The sequence below is a fragment of the Canis aureus genome, chromosome 32 (assembly GCF_053574225.1).
Source record: "Canis aureus isolate CA01 chromosome 32, VMU_Caureus_v.1.0, whole genome shotgun sequence".
Lineage (NCBI taxonomy): Eukaryota > Metazoa > Chordata > Mammalia > Carnivora > Canidae > Canis > Canis aureus.
The window spans coordinates 23,637,836-23,657,561 of NC_135642.1; the positions used below are offsets into that span (position 1 = coordinate 23,637,836).

General features: G+C 36.2%; 1 protein-coding gene and 1 long non-coding RNA gene across 33 annotated transcripts in view; one reads left to right on the forward strand and one right to left on the reverse strand.

The window, feature by feature from the left end:
• Positions 1–19,681, reverse strand: part of LOC144303243 (uncharacterized) — a 35,906-nt gene extending 16,225 nt beyond the window's left edge. For 5 of the 10 annotated variants that reach the window (XR_013370302.1, XR_013370299.1, XR_013370294.1 and 2 more), the window contains exons 1-6: positions 19,487–19,681; positions 18,662–18,888; positions 15,286–15,430; positions 10,591–10,729; positions 8,179–8,277; positions 745–848 (exon numbers count right to left, since the gene is read on the reverse strand). This is a non-coding gene — a long non-coding RNA (uncharacterized LOC144303243). The remainder of the gene's footprint in view (positions 1–744; positions 849–8,178; positions 8,278–10,590; positions 10,730–15,285; positions 15,431–18,661; positions 18,889–19,486) is intronic. The other 5 variants (XR_013370300.1, XR_013370301.1, XR_013370295.1 and 2 more) reach the window with 4 other exon arrangements.
• The window catches only part of LOC144303242 (uncharacterized), a 303,577-nt gene continuing 299,104 nt past the window's right edge, over positions 15,254–19,726 (forward strand). For 16 of the 23 annotated variants that reach the window (XR_013370277.1, XR_013370288.1, XR_013370292.1 and 13 more), the window contains exon 1: positions 15,267–15,393. Coding sequence is in view for 4 of the 23 variants with exons in the window: in XM_077881163.1 (XP_077737289.1) it covers positions 15,342–15,393 (52 nt within the window). In the remaining 19 variants the exon portion in view is untranslated. Of the gene's footprint in view, positions 15,394–19,726 lie in introns of all 23 variants that reach the window. The other 7 variants (XR_013370276.1, XR_013370282.1, XR_013370281.1 and 4 more) reach the window with 3 other exon arrangements.

Below are 19,726 nucleotides of genomic sequence, written 5' to 3' on the forward strand. Positions count from 1 at the left end.
CTGGAAAACACTGGAGTTTCCTCAAAAAGTTAAAAATAGAGCTACCCTATTACCAGGCAATTGCACTACTGGGTATTTACCCCAAAGATACAGATGTAGTAAAATGCTGGTCACCTGCACCCCAATGTTCACAGCAACAATGTCCAAAATAGCCAAACTGTGGAAGGAGCCATGATGTCCTTCAACAGATGAATGGATAAAGAAGATGTGGCATATATATATATATATATATATATATATATATATACACACATTACTCAGCCATCAGAAAGGACAAATACCCACCATTTGCTTTGATGTGGATGGAACTGGAAGGTATTATGCTGAGTGAAGTTAGTCAGTTGGAGAAGGACAATCATCATAGGGTTTCACTCATATGAGGAATATAAGAAATAGTGAAAGGGATTATAAGGAAAGGAGGGGAACTGAGTGGGAAAAATTAGAGAGGGAGACAAACCATGACAGACTCCTGACTCTGAAAATGAACAAAGGATTGAAGAAAGGGAGGTGGGTGGGGAGTTGGGGTGACTGGGTGATGGGCACTGAGGAGGGCACTTGATGGGATGAGCACCGGATGTTATACTATATGTTGGCAAATCGAACTTCAATAAAAACAAGTGAGAAAAAAAAAAGAGAGCAATTGAAACACGGAGAGGTTAGATAACTTACCCAGGTGAACATAATAGATGATAAAGCTGTGTTTTGACCCTATGCAGCTTAAAAACAGAGTTTCTCCCCACTAACCTGATGCTGGTGGTCTTGGCCTCTTCCTCAGATAAAGGAAGATTTTCCTCTCTCACATGCACACTGACCTGGGTTTCTGAGATTGGGAGGAGCAAATCAGCAGCCTTCCAGAATAAGAGAAGGAAGGTCAGTGGTGGGGCTCAGCACACACCCCACATCTCTCACCTGATAGAGCCGAATTCTAATATGATAGTAACTTTTACCAATTTTTCTTATTTTTTTCCCATGGAGATTACATATGGATCACTTCTGGCCTCTTTATATCCAGTGAGGGGGCATGGAATCTAAGTGTTTGAAAATAAAGCTCATTGAGCCAAGTTTTACCACTAAGAAGTGGGTGGCCTAAGACAAGCCACTTTCCTTTCTGAGTCTTAGTCCCCTCATCTGCAAAATAAGAATACGGAGCCAAGGCACTTCTAAGACCTTGTCCAACCATATAATTACATACATGGCATTTATTTGTAAATAACTTTTTTCAGTAAAGGTAATAAGAACTACAAGATTGGAATCACTGAGCAATGTGTCTTTTTCTATGTTTTTTTTAAGGTTTTATTTATTTATTTAAATATTTTATTTATTTATTCATGAGTGACACAGAGAGGCAGAGACATAGGCAGAGGGAGAAGCAGGCTCCCTACAAGGAGCCCAATGCGACACTCAATCTCAGGATCCTGGGACCACAACCTGAGCTGAAGGCAGATGCTCAATCACTGAGCCACCCAGGCACCCCCTTCTCCTATGTGTTAATGCTTATATTCCTTGGAATGGATTGGAGAATTCCATGATTAAGGAAATGCCCTGAATGGGAAGACTGTGGTGACTCTGAAGGTCTCTGATCCCTGATTTTTTTACAAATAAGCTTCTCCATAGTTTTGTATCTATTCAAGATAAATGCCAATCTAGGATCATTCAAAATAAGCACTAATCTAGGACCCCTACTTCCAAGTCGTGAGCCCATGAACAAAGGGTTATTTTATTCATCAATATATTATCAATAGGATTTAGTACATAGTAGGGGCATAACAGTAGTGGTCAAATTAAATTGAACTCAAGTTGGGAGATTTGATTAAGCATTTAATAAGTTGGTAATACATATTGGAAATTCAGCAGTATAGGCAGCAACAAGCAATCTTAGAGGTAGTATAAAAGAGAGGGTCCTGACCATTAGAGTTTGGTGGTCAAGTTAGTGTAGAAGATATTTACATCTGGTGCATTATTCCTTGAACATGTTTTCTGTTTTCATCTTCTTATTAAAAAAATATACCAAAAAAGAAATAATCATTGTAAGATTGGCAAAGACTAAAGGAAAGTCTATATACCCAAATATGAAATTAGAATATCAGGGTGGAGTATCTAAGTGTGCCCATGTGATTGAGGGCTCAAGACTCATGCTTCAGTGAATGACAAGAGTGACAGAATTGAGTCACAGAATATTCATTACCTTCAAGACAAACAACCCCACATAGTATACTTCCTTCATTATGAGACATTAATGAAATTGAGAGGGATAAGACTCTCATGGTAACTGATGAAAAAAAAATCTGATACCATTTATAGAGGCATAAAACTTAGTATATTGGGCATATTCCAAAAGAAAATTTAGCTTAGTCAGAACTTCTGCAAATCAAAAGTAAGACTAGATAACTATTTTTAAATTTTTATTTATTATTTATGATAGTCACCCAGAGAGAGAGAGAGAGAGAGAGAGAGAGAGGCAGAGGGAGAAGCAGGCTCCATGCACCGGGAGCCCGACGTGGGATTTGATCCCGGGTCTCCAGGATCGCGCCCTGGGCCAAAAGCAGGCGCTAAACCACTGCGCCACCCAGGGATCCCAGGACTAGATAATTTTTAAAAATGGTGGAACTCTCTTATTCAAATGAAAAGGAATTGACGGTAAATCTACATTTTCTTGGTGAAAATTGGAGTTTATTAGTATAATTCATCAAATTAGGAAGTAAAGTTGATTAGTTATTTGATTGAGACTGCATTGATTAAGGACTTGGAAAAAGCTATAAATCTAATCAGGGAAAACATCCTTCCACATGGGAAAAATACTGGGTTGACATTTAGAAGATAGTCACTTTTTATAGCAGCTTTTATTTAATATGCAGAATTATAAAAATTTACCAGTTGTTGATTTTACACACTAACTCTTAGGAATCTATCTTAAGAGAGTCTGAAGAAAAGCACCAGTTGTCTCCTAGAAAAATAAAATTCACAAGATCTTCCTCCTTTTAGGTGAAGTGGAAGTAGAACAGTAATCTTGGGCCTTTGTTCCAGTTAGATATTTAATCTGAATAATGCAGGCAAGACTAATCCTACCATTGCCTCAAAATGCTGTGTTTCTCCCTCCTTTCAGCACCTTTCTCTTTGTGCATGGCTTGGGTAAGTATTTAAACTTTTTTCTTCATTTCTATGTGTGCAGATATAGCCTTTATGGATGGGGAAAGACGAAGCATTTGTTTTTAGAAAATAAAATGCTGCCCTTTCACTCAAAACATTTTCCCTTGGAGAGCCTCCACAGATCAAACATATTCTTTTTCACAATTGAACCAATCCTGGCAAAAGCTGTGACCACAGTTTTTGATTTATTTTGGCTTGTGATGAAAGGCAAGCACTTTCAAAACGATTCCACCCATGGCTCTCACTAGGGAGAACACCCTGAGTGGAAACGTGGAAAACATTTTGAAAGACGGGAAGGTGCAAATATGCTCTGTTAAAATGCACTTTCTGTTGGGATTCTACTGCTTGAAAATATTCTCCATATTTTGCAGGATTTTAAAATATTGACAGTCATTGTGTGCCTAGCCATATTTTATACTGTGTTACTTCCCAGAGCTTTGAAATCTACTTAGAGCTGGATCTTCTGATTCAGGCTGGAAATTTTTCTCATCAAGGCAGAGACTTCCTCCTGACCAATGCCCATATAGCTAACACATGCTGTCAGCAATTCTGTCCAAATACATTCTGTGTGTGACCACTACTCCCACCTTAGCCCAAGATAGTATCACCTCAGTAGGAACCACTGTAAAAGCTCCAAAAGAATCTTCCTACTCTCACACTAACACTCTTTTAAAATTTAACTATCTGTGGCACCCAGCTTTTGAAACTTATGTATTTTCTCATCACCCTCTGATGGCTTCCTGTCACACTTGGAATAAAATTCCCGAGATTCAAAAACAGTTGATTTTTTTGTCTATCTGGCGTTTCTTTGTTGTTAGAGTTTCTGTAACACTCTAGCTTTCTATATCCTAATACCCTAAGCAGAAGACGAACTCATCCACATCCTTTAATTTACAGAAGCACAGCACAACCACAGAACTCAGTCAATGTTACCATGAGTAAGTGAAAAACTAGAAATAAACCCATGTCTTCTGCTTCCTGGTAAGGATTCTTGCAATTATTCCAAGGCTCCTGGAGCCTTTCCCTCCTTCTTCTTTGTGATCTCTCTCTCTCTCTCTTTTTTTTTATTCAAATCCCATCTTTCAAAATCAAATTTCCTCCAACATCACTCCTTTGACCTTCTGTTTCTCTGCCTTTTTTTCGTGGGCCAGAATAGTGATTCTCAAGACCTCTGCTTTCATCTCCATGCTGATTGCTTACAACATCCATCTCAATTTTTATTTCTAATCCAGACACCAACTTTTTATCTGTTAATTAAATTGCTCTAGATAGATGTAACCTCATCCTCTCAAATTTAACAAGTGCTAAACCACATATTTAACCTTATAATTTCCCTGCCCCTTCCTCTACTTTTTCCTATTTCCAAATCAATGCTCTTTGCTGACTCCCATTTTCCTGTAAGTGGTAAATTCCTTCTCCTGGTTCTCTGGTATCACAATTTAGGATTCATCTTTTATAAATGTCTGTTTATCTATACCTGCCAGTCTTAAAATAATCACAATTTCCTTCCGATCTGCCTTCCTTATTTTTTCTCTTCACTTTGTGGTTTAGATCACATCTTAGTTCACTTGGGCTACTATAGCAGGATACCATGGACTAGGTGACTAATAAACAACAAATATTTACTTCTCATAGTTCTGGAGGTTGGAAAGTCTGAGATCAAGGTGCCAGCAGGTTCAGTATCTCATGAGTGCCTGCTTTCTGGTTCACTGACAGTTGTTTTGTTGCTGTGTTCTCACATGGTAGAAAGGGTAAAGGAGCTTCTAAGGTGGTTTTTATAGAGGACATTTATCTTATTCATGAGGCCTCCACCCTATCACCTAATTATCTTCCAAAGGCCCCACCTCCTAATACCATCACACTGAGGATTAGGTTTCAACATAGGAGTTTGGGGCAGACACAAACATTCAGTCTGTAGCATGCCCTTTTTACCTTATTGTGGATTATTGTCTAAGCATTCTCAAGTCCTTGGCTTCCATTCTCCTTCCTATTAACTCCTGTTCTTTTATCCTTCCTTTTCTATCCCTAAATTGCCAAGTATCCACAAGAGACAAATCTTCCTGAAATACAGCCTTTATTCTCATCACTTCTTAGTTTAAAAATCACTTTTTACTATGTTTTTTAGAGTCCCTTTAAGGCTACTTTTATGAATTCTCTCCTACCTCTAATGCCCCCTTTTAAACAAATATATTGGATGTGGGCACAATGGTGCTTAAATAATTATCACTAACTTAATTACTGAAAACAAACACTTCCAATTATTCCACTTACTATGTGCAGAACTGGCACTATCACTCTTTGTTATGGAAATACTGGATAGGAGAGTTGTTAGACTTGAAAAAAAAAATGACAGATGCCATAAAGGCATCTTGTCTTTAAGTAAGGAATAATAAGTTGTAATTATGTTTAGATTTTGATTCCTACATGTATTTGATGGCTGATTTAGGAAGCCTTCCTTTAAACACACGAATGTGCTATTTGAATGAAAAATAGATGAGAGAAATGATTCTGAAATAAAAGAATCTCTTTAAATTTTTTTTTTTGGTCATTTGAATGGAGTTTATGTACCAAAAAGCAGAATATTAAATATTATTGGAAACCTGTCAAAAAAATTACTATTTGAGACTTTGGTTTCCTAGATAACTTAGAGAAAGGGCACAGACTTGGTTGTAAGTCTTTGTTTGATTACTTGATTTTTTTTTTTTTTTGTATATTATTCCATATGTCTACTCGTCTGATTTTTTTTTATATAGGGAGGGATGGAGAGAAGAAGCAGTGATGAAACTAGATGGAATTGTTTAGATAGAAAGAATTCCATTTAAGTGTAATTCCCCTGATAGCATTAATTTGGTAAAAAACCTGGTACATGACCTGCTCCTAACCTTATATTGAGCAGTCAAAGATAGCTTTTAAAAAAAGCATTGTCAATTCTAAGCTGCAATAGCTCTCGCTTGCCATCAACAATAGTACCTCATATCCTGTGTGCAAAGTAACTAATAAGGGCCTGATTGAAGTTTTGACTTCTATTACTCCAGTCATGGTGGAGTCCCTTGAGGATGAGTAGGAAATGCCACTAGACCCTAGATGGTCTGTGCCTGATTTCTGAATTTTGAGGCATTCCACCCCTAAAGCGGCTATTGCTGCTCAAATTCTAATAATGTTTTTGTATGTCAGTGCTTGTCTCCAATAATGCTCAGGCATTATACAGGAGTGGCATGTGGAAGTTCACATTAATCACTGCAGGACTGTGCTAGCAAACATTGGTAATTCATTCATTTCTTTCTTTCTGCCCTTTAAATTTCTCCCCCTCCCCCTCCTTTTCTTCCTTTTTTTGATCCTTTCAATCCATTTTAAGAGGAGGGATTCAAAAGATGGTACCTTTTGCCTTAAATTTGCTATTCTACCCATAGTTAAAAGTAGGCTATTTTGTTTATTTATTGCCTTTCTTCTTTCCTCATTTAAAGCTTCTCTAGAGAGTATAAGAATGGTCAAAGAAGAAATGGGAAAACAGAGGAGGAAGGAAATGAAGGAATGTAGATGGTAACACAGAGGCTAATTGAGAGGAGTAACAGCCAAATATGAGAAGGGAAAAGTAAATTGAAGTTGTAAAGAAATAAATAGAAATGATAAATGAGTGAAAGAATTCATCCAGTGATTTATGGTGAGACTTATTATCCTGAGACTTGAGTTTGATTTTCTATAAAATGGGAATGTATTCCTTCTTGGTAAAATACTCTGAAATCTTTGTATTATAGTCCGTCTTTACCAGCAAATCATTAAACTTCTTTTAAAAAAGAAAAAAAAAAACAGATTTCTAGTGAATGCCAATATCTGTTATTTTTCTCTGTTTTAAAGCTATAGCAGATATTGGAAAATATTGATTATTCAAAGATCACCTTGGGCCTTTCTGGCCAATTCTAGATAATACATTTCCCTCTTTTACCTCCTAGGATATAAATTTAATAAGTAGACAATTCTTAACAAAGTGTGCCCTTTGCCATTTAACTTTAGGATGCATGTGTATGCTCCAAAGATATATATAAAGCATTTTAGAATTACTTAACTTTTAGAAAATCATTATGATATTGTTATAAATCAGTCATATTATTTCCCTTTAAAAGCTAACCTGAAAGGACAATGTTTGGACCATCCACCCATAGGGTCACCCTTCTGATCTTATAAACAGATTTCTTTATTTTGTTTTTCTAGCTGTAGCTCAATACTGTCTCACTAAATTTGCTAAGAAGATAATTTTTCAAAGTTCTCTAAAGGACCTGCTTTGTGGCCTGCTCTAGAGCTTTGCCTCTCCTTCTTATTGTCTCACATTAGGTGAAGAGAGATTCTAAAAGAGGGATGAGTTATTCTTGCAAAGGTGCTTTTCTATTAATATATTCCATATTCAACCTCTTGGCCTATACATTACTGCATTTTATATTTCTTCATTACTGTACATTTTGTTATTGATTTTGATTAAATCCATTTGGAAGTCAATATTCACAACAGTAAAAACAGAAGGTATATTTGACTATTAAATATGGTACACTTATCCTCCTTTATCATACCCCTGAAGGTGCATTATAGGTCTGGGAGTCTCCTCTGCCTCTTCAGTAAATCTCATCAGGAGGGGCTTCCAAAGCTAAGAATTATATCGAGCTCATTACTTATTGGTGCATTCCACGCATGCAGAGCAGGGAAATGTTCAGTGGTTCTAAGTTCTTAAAACACTCCCCAGCTCCTTAACTACCTTTGTCACTAATCCTGTCACCAGCCAATCCTGTCACCAGCTGGCTGAGTTTCAGTTTATTATTTACCATGTGCTGGAAGTGCTCTGTGTTTATGAGAAAGCCCCTTTACTGGCCTTGCTGTTCCTTAGGCAGAGGGAGGCTTCAGTAGTTGCGGGGAGGGTCGGGGGTTGGAGGGGGGGAGTGACACCTTTGCTATTAGCATTGGCTTTGAGAGGAAAAGAGGTACAAAGCCAAAGAGCGCAGCCAGCTGAGATCAGTCAGCTGTGATTAAGACAGAGTAACTCACCAATGGTGAAAATAGCCAATCAGCTGGAAACAGGCTTCCAAAGCTTTCAAAACACCGTCACCTGCCAGCTGAGCAGCAACCACTCACCATCTATTGTTGCTGAAGAGAACAAAGATCAAGTGTTTGCAACTGCTCTTAAAAAGCTTCAAACAATAACCTTACCTCATGTTTCTAGTTCTATCTTTGGCCATTCTATACTAGATAATTGTGTGAGTAATAGTTTCTCATATATGGAAAACAAAATTTATTAAATGTGGGAAACAACCCTACTAAAAATAAAATCCTATCTTTATTTAAAAATTTGATATCTGGTTCATCATGGAATTTTACACTAGTTTTGATTCTTAAGACTATTACATTAAAATACTGTTTATCTCGATTAGAGTTTTTTGGTGTCTCCTTTTATTTTGCACTGGAGGTGAGTGCCTCACTCACTGCACCCTGGCCCCAGCCCTGTTTATTAAACATTATCATATGCTCACAAAATCACAAGGAGACTGACTGTATAGCCATTTTACAGATGATAAACTGAGGCTGATGAAGGTTAAAAATCATGTCTGAGGATATTCAGGAAGGTCATGGTGGAAATGAGTAGTCTAGAACTCTGGATTACTGAATTCTGTTCTGGTATTCTATTCATTTTGGAAACTCCAGACCACATTGGTTGCATAAAATTAATCTTTTTTTTAAAAGATTTTATAAATTTATTCATGACAGAGAGAGAGAGAGAGAGAGAGAGAGAGGCAGAGACATAAGCAGAGGGAGAAGCAGGCTCCATGCAGTGAGCCTGATGTGGGACTCCATCTGGGGACTCCAGGATCACGCCCTGAGCCGAAGGCAGAAGCTCAAATACTGAGCCACCCAGGTGTCCCGCACAAAATTATTCTTAACCATTACTAAAATTAACATACAGGTAACACTTTATTTTTTTATTTATTTTTTTACATGTAACACTTTATATAGAACATTGCTCACACTTAATCCTCATGGTAACTCTTTATATAAGTAGCATAATATTAACTATTCATAAAAAAGACTAAAGGTCCACAGAAATTATAAAATTTGACCAGGATCCCACAGAAAATAAATGGTAGTATATGATACAAACCCAACTTTTCTGAATTGGAACTTTATGCCCTTTTAAACTAGGTATGGAAATATTTTTTTAACAAAACACAAAAGGTGCTGCATGTAAAATATTTGTAAATTTGACCACATTAAAATTAGCATCTTAGTAAGTGAACTATAACAAAGTAAAGAGACAAGTTGCAAATGGTGATAAAATATTTCCAATATATATAACTGATGAGATTGGTATGAATAATATGTAAAGAAACTTACAAATGAATAAGTACAATGAATAATAAAAAAATAAGCAAAAGTATAAATGAGCATATAAAGAGAAGTTTCAACATTATATACTTTCAGAGCTTTGGGGAATCATTTATTATTTTATCCAACAATTATTTATCAAGTATCTACTATAGATCAGATTTTGTTATCTTTTTAAATGAACAAAATACAGATTCTACTAGAATGAATGTAAAATTCATTTTAGTAGTAAAAGAAACATATAAACCATACTTGCAGTGCAAAACGGTGTTTTTATAGAATTATAAGCAAAGTTCTTTGGAAGCCCTTAAGAGGAAGAAACTAATTCTAGAAGAGATCACTTTTGAGCAGGGATTTGAATCAAGAAGGAAAGAAATATATGGACCCAATGAAATAGTTCCAAGCTCCATTGCAAAAATAAGATTTGAACTTGGCCTGGAAAACTGGCTAGTACCAGGATGGTGAGAAGGATGGGTAGTCCTCATCTAGGGGAGCAAGAAGTACAGAGAAAACTGAGATCATGGACCCACATCCGAATAGAGAAGCCAGAAGTAAGTGAGTAATGATTGGATAGGTTATATTCAACAAGATCACAGGTCTTGAATGAGGACTCATGAACTTGTCCACAAGAGGACAGCATTTTAAGTTTCTGAAAAAAGGGCATAACATAAAAAGGTGGTTTTCAGGTCTTTGCTGATGAGTGGCTCCCTTCAGAAGATCTTCCTATTCCAGAGACTGCCCAAGCTGTATAAGTGGGAGTCAATCAACATAGGTTTTGCTTGTCTGCACATGGAAGGAGAAATGGTGATTGTTGGCTCCAATCAGAGCCAAATCTGACTTTTCCTACAGTGTCAGCTGGGTTTGGAGAAAGCTTAGTTCTGTTCACAGAGGTCAGAACTCAAGGAAAGAAAGAGCACCAGAGTTTCAGATATCAGAAAAGAAGAGAGGCTTTAAACCCTCAAAAATGACAGACCATAAAATAGAGCAGATGAAGGAGAGGTAGAGGAGAACAAAGGTCATCACTATGGGAAGTAGCTGCATAATAATAATTATAGCACTCAATTAATACCTTATACTTACAGAACACTTTTGGCACTTTATCATTAAAAAATGATTTCACACTTGAGGTCAATTTCACAGATGCTGAACTTGATTTTGATCAGAGAGCTGGACTGAAAAGAGAAAGAAGACTGGGCAGATACCTGGTTGAGGGCTTTCTCTGAGAAGACAAAGGAAGCTTGGTGATTAATTATGAAAGATGGAGATGAGAGGAGGTGCCCCAAATTATTAAGAATTAAATGGGGGCCCTTGATTTAATGAGATGTCTCTTTATTTCATTAGGGAAAAACCTGGATAAGTCAGGGGACATTGATCTTAGAACTAAGAAATTTTAGAGTTAGAAAAAACCTTTGATTACCTCTTCTAAACCCCTCTTATGGTCCCGTATCATATTATATCTTTTTCCACAGTTACATTTCAGTGCTTTTTCATAGCAAATATAAGCATTGTATTTGCCTTTTAATTCCTTGGAGTATTTTATAAACCTGGGTAATGCAGTCCTGTTTAAAACCAACAGTTATAGATGGTTTCATCTCTAGCCCACGTCTTTCATGACCTCAATTACTGCATTAAAATATTGTTAGCAAATTAAGATTCAAATAGCATTTATTACACAAGATCAAGTTCCCTTTACAAGTAATTTACATATTGTCACAATGACTCTGTGCCAATTGCTTACAATTTTGACATTGTGGGAGAGCAGCCAGCACTAATGCATAGGATTGAGACATAATTTATTATGAAACTCACTCTGCTGTATTTAAGGAAATAGTGCGACATAACAGAAGTCAGTGCACATAAGCAGTATGCTTCTTTGGATTATCCTATATTCAGATATGGCAATGCAGTAATGATTCTACCTGGAGCAGAAAGAGTCCAATACTAAGATGATTTCAGGTATATGGGAAGAAAGCGATGAATTTCTACTTGATAATTTGAACCATTCTCATAAATCATCTTTTGTCTCCATCTATCTTTCTTAATTTCATCTCCTTATTTCAGCTCCAGATAGTGTAGTGGTTAAGAACAAAGGTGTTGAGCAGGATTGCCTAGTTTCAAATTTTAACTCTGCTACAGTTTTTCCTGTGTGACCTTGGGCAGCTCATTTAACCATTCTGTGCTTCAGTTTTTTTATATGTAAAATAGGACTAGTCATAGTGCTTATCTCATAGGCTGTAGTGAGAATTAAATGGATTAACAGAACAATGCCTCACAGTAAACACCACAAATACATTGGTTATTTATTACTGGTCTTCATGTTATGTGTTTCTATATCCCCTTTCACATTTTTTTTCTCTATTTTAGCACTAATGTTAGGTAGGTTAGATCATTTTTTTTTTCTTAACGTGCCTGCCATACTCCCACATTCTGAGCTATTCTATGGCAGAAACTATACATATTTCTCTTTGATTAGATCCCAATAAATACATGTTGGTTATATAGTTCAATTTTGGAGATGAATACACATTCAGTACATGTACTTTCCAAAGTAGTTCATTTATTTATTTATTTGTTTGTTTTTTAATTTTTTTTTCTGAATATAGTGAAAAAGAGCTTTTGAAAATAGCAGAAGTCAGGTGGTTGGGAGCCTTCAGAATTCCTATCTTTTGACTTCTACCCTGACATCCCCTCTCAGCCCATCTGGTGGTTGCTCTGGGTTTGTCCTTTGAGAACCTGAAGTGATTTCTCTTTCCCTGTGTAGGGATGGAAGGTGAGAGTACTCAGTTCCTGTATATCCAAGCCCCAGGAGGCCCTGAGAGTTACCCATACTCAAGAACTCATAAGTATCTTTTTTCCCCCTTCCTGCAGAAATTCTCATTAAAACAGAAACAACTTTTTCAAAAGCAGTGCTTCTTTAAGAGTGGCCCCAGGATCAGCATCATTGACACCACCTGGGAACTTGTTAGAAATGCAAATTCTTGGCCCTACCCCAGATCTAATGAATCAGAAGCTGTGGTGATGGAGCCCAGCAATCTGTGTTTTAATAAGCCTTCTAGGGTATTGTGTTGCATGCTAATGTTTGAGAAACACTGCTCAGAAGGGTCTTGATTCTCTAATAGTACATCATTAATAGCAACAACTACACTAGAAGGGTAAAGAAAGGATTAGGGGACCATCATGGCCAATTAAGAGCACTACAACAAGCTATCACTGAGTGGTCTCTGCAGGTATGGTAGTAAGTGCTTTCTGGTGTTTTAGCTTATTTAATTTTGCCCACAGTCTATTAAAAAGGTGGCATTAATTCATTGTTGCCAGGGGAGAAAACTGAAGCACAACCTTTACTCAAGATCGCTGAGCTGGTTACAGAACTAGAAACTGAACCCAGGTCTGTCTGATGCCCAACTTAGGCTTCAACTGTTTCACTTGGCTATCTTTTAAAATGCACATCTTTATTCTTTGTGCTTAGTTTAAGTGATCCCTGTTTTGGGCAAATATTCCTTCTGTTTTTCAGAATGCCATATATTTGTGTGTATTTATGTATGAAGATTATAGCTAAATTCGTTTTTGACAATGTAGGTTAACTATTTCGTTTCAGCAATCATTTGTTGTGTGCTAAGTATTATATAAACATGTGCAGAAGTGCTCATGCTAGCATCTTTGACCTCAAAGTGATCACTCAAATAACTGTGACTAGAATCCAAAATGAAACGGGGAAAATAGAATTAAAATATCCCAGATATTTAATGCAAATAGATCTTCAATATAAAAGATTTGCTATACTAAAAGGATAATGAGAAACTTCTCAATAGGTACTAATAGCAGCTAATGTTGAGATTAATTAATATTGTTGACTAAATTTTATATTAGCTAGTTTAAGTCATGATCTGAGGTATGGGAGAATGAATAGAAAGTTTCGAATACGGAGTTTCATCCCCATGTGTGTAACACTATTTGTTCTCTCCACAAGCATTTATTGAGGGTTTGCTATGTGTCCCACACTTTACAAGGTTTTGCATGTGATAAAAAAGAACTAGAAAACAGTCCCTCTTCTCAGGGAGCTAGCAAGGGACTTTGTCCCTTGGCTTGCCCTGCTGCTATCAAGATCAATCACTTGTTTTAAAATAATGTTCTATTCTGCTTAAGGCTATTAGTGATCGTGCTCACATAAAAATGATTTGATTTCTCACCAGCATCTTTGAATTTGATTTAATATCCAGGGGTCCCAGCTCAGTCAACTTTCTTTAAAAAAAAATAAAATAAAATCTGTAGTCAAAGCATAAAGTCTTAACTAATGTAACAAATGCTTGACTTTTATTTGTTCTGGAAATTGATGAGTGGTATGAGATGCAAAGATGAGAGAGTCTGTACACTCAATGAAATCACAGCCATGCATGCAAATAAAATATTACAATGAAAAGAGATGCATACTATCACAAATGTGTGCAGATAATTAATGGTCATCAAGAACAGAGCACTATAGATCTGTGGTGAATTGCTTCATGGAGGCGATGATAATTGAAGAGAGCCTTGAAGAATGATTAGACATTCTTTGAGTAGACGTAAGGGAAGAAAATTCTAACTATGGAGAACAACATTTGCAAAGATGGGTACATGAACAAGCATGGTATATTAAAGAAACCATGATTAGAGTTTGGATGTATGTAGGTGAAGGGAAAAAAATTTAGAGAAAAGAAAAGTTTTGAATACCATGTCCAGAAACTTGGAGCTCATGTGTTGGGTAATGAGGATCTACTGCAGGAAGTTAAGCAAAGCCAGGTGATCCTTAAGCAAGAGATTATAAAGTTCCTATCTATGCATTGAGAAGTTCTGTATGGCTGCAATGTAGAGAATGACTGGAATTATTATGGAGTTATTATGTAGTGGATACTGAGGAGTAGACAAAGGAATGCACTTGACAGGGCTTAATAATTGGTTATATAAGGTAAAGCATACACAGCCTTGAATTTTCAAATCTTCGCTTTTTAAATATTTTTTTTTAGTTTGTCTTTAACCTTTGTCTATTAAAAATTAATACTATTTGCACTAACTGTGAGTTTGACCACAAGGACCAATATGTGTTCTGTTGCCCCTTTCAAAGCAAGAGTTTTCAAAGACTGTTCCTTGTTTTAGAAGCCTACTTTCCACAAGAGTTTTGAAGAGCCTTTTTACAACTTAAACTTTGAGACTGAGTCTGTAATATTGCCTGGAGCCATCATTTCCATATTGATCATAAAGCAAGCAGTCAAATACAAATGATTAATCTAATTCTGCAGACTTGCTGCTCATACACCCAAACTGCTCAGCTATTGCCTGGGTGGAGGCAGCAACAGCTGATGTACACCCAACTGATACACACACGTACACACTCAGTTTTTGTGGCATCTAGATGTGGGCCTGCACTCTCTAAACCATCCCTGATTGCCACCCTACCCCAGTCCCCAGGATAATTTTTCTCTTCCTCTAATCTCCTGAAGTTCTTTGTTGTTAACTCTCTTGTCATTTCCACCAGAGTCTGTATATATGCCTGGATTGTAAACTCTAGGGAGGCATGATCTTTGTCAGAGTCATCTTTCTGACTTTTTATTAGAGTCATTATTTTACATAGGACATGGAACATACTTATGATTGCTCAAATTTTCACTGCCACACTTTTGTAGTCTTTTAATAAATAATATATTCCTAGCCCCCCCGCCCCCCACCACCAACTCCACCTCATCCCCATGATAATGACCAGAATGTGGAACCTAAGAGCTTTGGCTGTGCCAACAAACTGACCAGTTCAGTGAGGAGTTATCAAGGACCAGGTCAATGTAATCAGGCTTATTCTTGAGATGGAAGATCTAGTAGAGGTAGTGAATTTTGTGTCTCTGAGTCGTATTTTTGGTAAATGCATCATTTCTCTTCAATATATAATAGTAGCCTAATAAAATTTAAAGTAAGATATTTTTAGCACAATAAAAGAATGGTTAATATCTTTAGGAATAGTACTGATTAGTGTATCATCAGAGAGAGCATGCAGAAAAGCTATACATGCCCGAGAGGAGACTTTTGGTCTAACATGGCTGAATTCTCAAATCCTTCTGAAAAATATTAGATTCTATATCACAAATTTTCCATTAGCAATAACATAAGCAACAGAGATATTTGATGAATATAAATTACTTGTATGTTATCAAAGCAAGAGAAATATTGGAGAATTTGGAAGCCTTTGTCATATCCCAGTCTCACTTTGACTAGCTAGATGTCCTTGTGCAAGTCATTTGCCTTTTCTGGGTTTGTTTATTCTTTATTAGGTTGGATCAGATGATCCTAATATTTTGCAGCTCTAACTCAATGACTATGATGCTGTGAAAAACAGTCTACAGATCTTCTAATGGAGCATTATGCCTGGCTGAATAATTTATAAAATCTTGAAAAAAATTATCTCAATGATTTGCATAAGTCATATTTTATAATTTTGAATGAGTGATAGGTCTATCAATTTTATTAACTAACACAAGTAAACAGAAAAAAGGTGACTGAAGAAGATACCTAGTAACATTCTAAGACAATATTTTTGTTCAACCCAATTGTGCCCAACTGGGTTATGTTTCTCTTTAGGAAACTGATGTGGTATATATCCCAGGATTGTGCTTCCATATGTAAAAGAAGTAGTTTTCTGAGTCAAGTGAAGGTTTGAAAGAAAGGTAGAAAAATCAGTTATTTAGAGAAAGACACGATTATAAGGGATATTCCTCAGCCTCTGTGATCTCTTCCCAATTTGAGGAATATAAATCCAGGTTGGTTTGATGTTCTCAATACCAAGAAAATGTTTCTTGTATGTTTTTATTTATTGTATGTTAAAACCCATTGGGAGCTGGGTGTTGGTAAATAACATGGTAATAACATGGGTCAGATCCTCAGATCATTCATAATCTAGTCAAGATAAAATACAGAAGCAACCAAGATAGTAAACACATACAAATTACAAATACTTCAAGTTTTAAAACTAAAGTCAGCATCATAAAATAACATTGAAAAGCAAGAAAAAGAACAATCACTGACAATGAAATGCCTTTCTTTTCTTACTGAAATGATTGGGTCTAGTTTTGGATTTCAGAGTTAGAATTTTCTGAATGGAAGATCAAGAACTCCAAAAGAGAAATTAGTGCAGTAGAATGAGAAAAGCAGTGTCCAAGAAATAAGAGATCTGGCTGTTAATTCTGACTCTAACACTGACTGAGCAGCCTTGAGAAAGCCTGTCCCTTTTGGCCTCAGTTTCCTCATTTGTAAACTGGGCTCAACCAATGTTGCTTTGTCTTCAGAATTTATGGACCTCTGCAAACATTTCTATAGAGCCCAGTGGCCCATGATCTCCAATTTGAAGAATACTACTTGAAACTTGATTTCTTGGCATACATGGTTATAAAATGCGGGCCCAAAAGCAGGTGCTAAGATTCTGGGACTGCTCTCCATTATACGTTAGTCATCCAACTGACTCAAAATTTGATTATCTTGGTTAGTCCATTGAACACAAAGTACTTACTTTGGGCTAGAATTGTTCTAGGCATTTGGGATTTATCTAAGAACATCATAGACAAGATCCCTGCCTGAACAGAGCTTATATTCTAGGAAAGACTAACAGATTATGAACAACAGAAATAACAAATATGGAATTAATTTTGAAGAAAAAAATAAAACATTTTTATAGGGAATTCAAGGGCTTCTGCAAAGATATCCATGGATTGTGGTTGGAGAAACATCTGAGCCCAGGAGCCCTTGAGGACTGTGGTTCAATGACTCGTGGTCACCCCTTTCAGAATGAGCAGTAAGCTGAGAGCTTTCCCACAAGGCATCCTAACTGAGCACAAATAATTTTAACAAAAATCTCTTCAGATTCTAGAAGCACCAAGAGATTTTTCTTGCTATAGCTTTAGTTTGTGCCTCGCCCTGTTCTGAACAACATGGAGGTGTTAGGCACAGAGCCAAACCTTCATTGCAGGGCTCCAACAGAGCACAACTCTGGAGAAAAATCATTAAATTAGGCAAAGATCCAATAAACTTAAATTTTCTGTTTTTGATTGCTTGCTGTGAGGAACACTATGACATGATTTAAAATGATGATTTAATGTAGCAAGAAGAGAGGGACTCTAAAAACCAAGTAGTGCAGTCATACAGTTCTAATAAAATTTGTCTATTATGTGCAAATTGATTGCTGGTGCCTAGATTTACATGATGTTTATGATATCAGAATATCTGACAAAAATTGATGTCAATATTTATGCCTCCATAAATTACTCACACAGCACTATTATGATGGTTTCTAATTAAAGTGGAACCAAGCTAATTGACCTTTAAATCCAAAGGACTTTGTAACCCAAAACTCATTCACATAGGGATGGCAGGATGCACTAGCATGGGCAAAAACAGAGCCTTTTGGGTGGTACAATATTTTATTTATTTATTTTTTATTTTTTGGTACAATATTTTAGTATGAAAAATAATTATAAATTCTACAAGAACTAGTTCCACTACAAGATGGATTTTAGATTTGATTCATCCTGCATTAAGCTGTTACTGGGGTAGTTTCATGACAAACCATGTCTGTGGCTTTATACCTAGGGTATTCAAAAGATTTTTTTTTTCAGCCAGAAATACCTGCTGTTTGCTTTCAAATGTGTCAAATGAGACAACTGATCAAATCAAAGACCCTCCCTTTTTGTTTTATTTTAAACATTTTATTTTGTAATAACTTAGTATTTGTAGAAAAGTTATAGTCTAAATTTATACTCCTTGAGGTCAGGCATTATTTTATTCATTGTTTAAATAGTCTCCTTTAACACCCAACACAGGTCCTGACAAAAAGCAGGAGTGCAACAGGATATGATTTGTTTTTTAGGAAGAAGGCAAAAAGAATGGAAACAAGCACAGCTCCTGTATTTTATAACGTAAAATGTTCCATTGTTATTCCTGACAAAGCTTGGCCCTTGGCTTTCTTTCTCCTCTTGTTAATAGATAGCCAATTATGTTTTCACTAATTAATTATTTAAATAAATTCAAATATTATTCTTTGAATACATGTTATAGAAGCACAAAAATAAAAAAAATAATTTGGGTAATTTAAGTAATCAAAGGGGAAAAAAATCTGGTTGTTAGTCTAGGGTCTGAATACCTGGATTCTTATTTTATTTCTGATAAAAACTTGCTCTGTGTCCTTGAGCAGCTAACTCTTGTTGAGCATCTTGCTTCCTCAACTGTAAAATGAGGAAGGTGAAATCTGTTTTTTCAGGTCCTTTGCAGCTTCAAAATGCTATTGCTCCGGATACAAGTCAGAGAGTGTGTGCGTTTCCACTGGACTGCACTTTCTTTTCCTCTCTCTGCTATCATTTCACACTGCAACTGTGAAAAGACAGAATGAGATGCAGTTATACTACTGTGTAGTTTGATTAATGTATTCAACTAAAGATTGTTGAATATTCAGAGTTCATCAGTCATGGTTTTGAAACTTGTGAGCATTTTCAGTGTTCAATTGTAAATCCTTCTTGTCTTTGTACTGAAAAGATTTCTATCTGCATTCTTTTTGGTTTTGTTATAAAAACTCATTACTTTTTTATTACAGACTTGGTGGAGCCTTCTCTGTTGAATTGAATCACATGATTCACTATTAGCTGGACATTTAATACTATATTGTCTCTATATTGTTCAGTATTCTTCTTGGTTCTTTTATTTGCACTTTGGAAATGTCTCAGAAGAAGAAATTGAAAGATGTTATTTCTTTGAAATAGTTCACCACTGTCCCAGGAAGGCAGTATTTTAAAGATAATTATTTAAACAAAATTCACTGTTTCCTCTGATTCTTATTAATCTAAACTCCCTACAATAATGAATAGAGGGAATGAGTAATGAAGTGATCCAGAAAATATATGTATATATGTTTTTTTTTTCTTCACAAAAATAGTTGGAAGACTCACTTCCAAAATAGCTTTACTTAACTTACATGTCTTGTGTGTCAGTGCTCCTTGACCACTCTTTCCATATGGTATCTCTTCCAGGTTTTCCACGTGGCTTAGGCTTCTTACAGTATAATACTTTCAGGGTAATTGGACTTTTTACATGGCAGTTTATTTCCCTCAGAGTGATAATTCAGGACACCCAGGGAGGAATAGCAAGGCTTCTTATGACTTAGCCTCAGTAGGCTTAGAATGCTACTTGCATCCCACTCTATTAGCCAATCAAA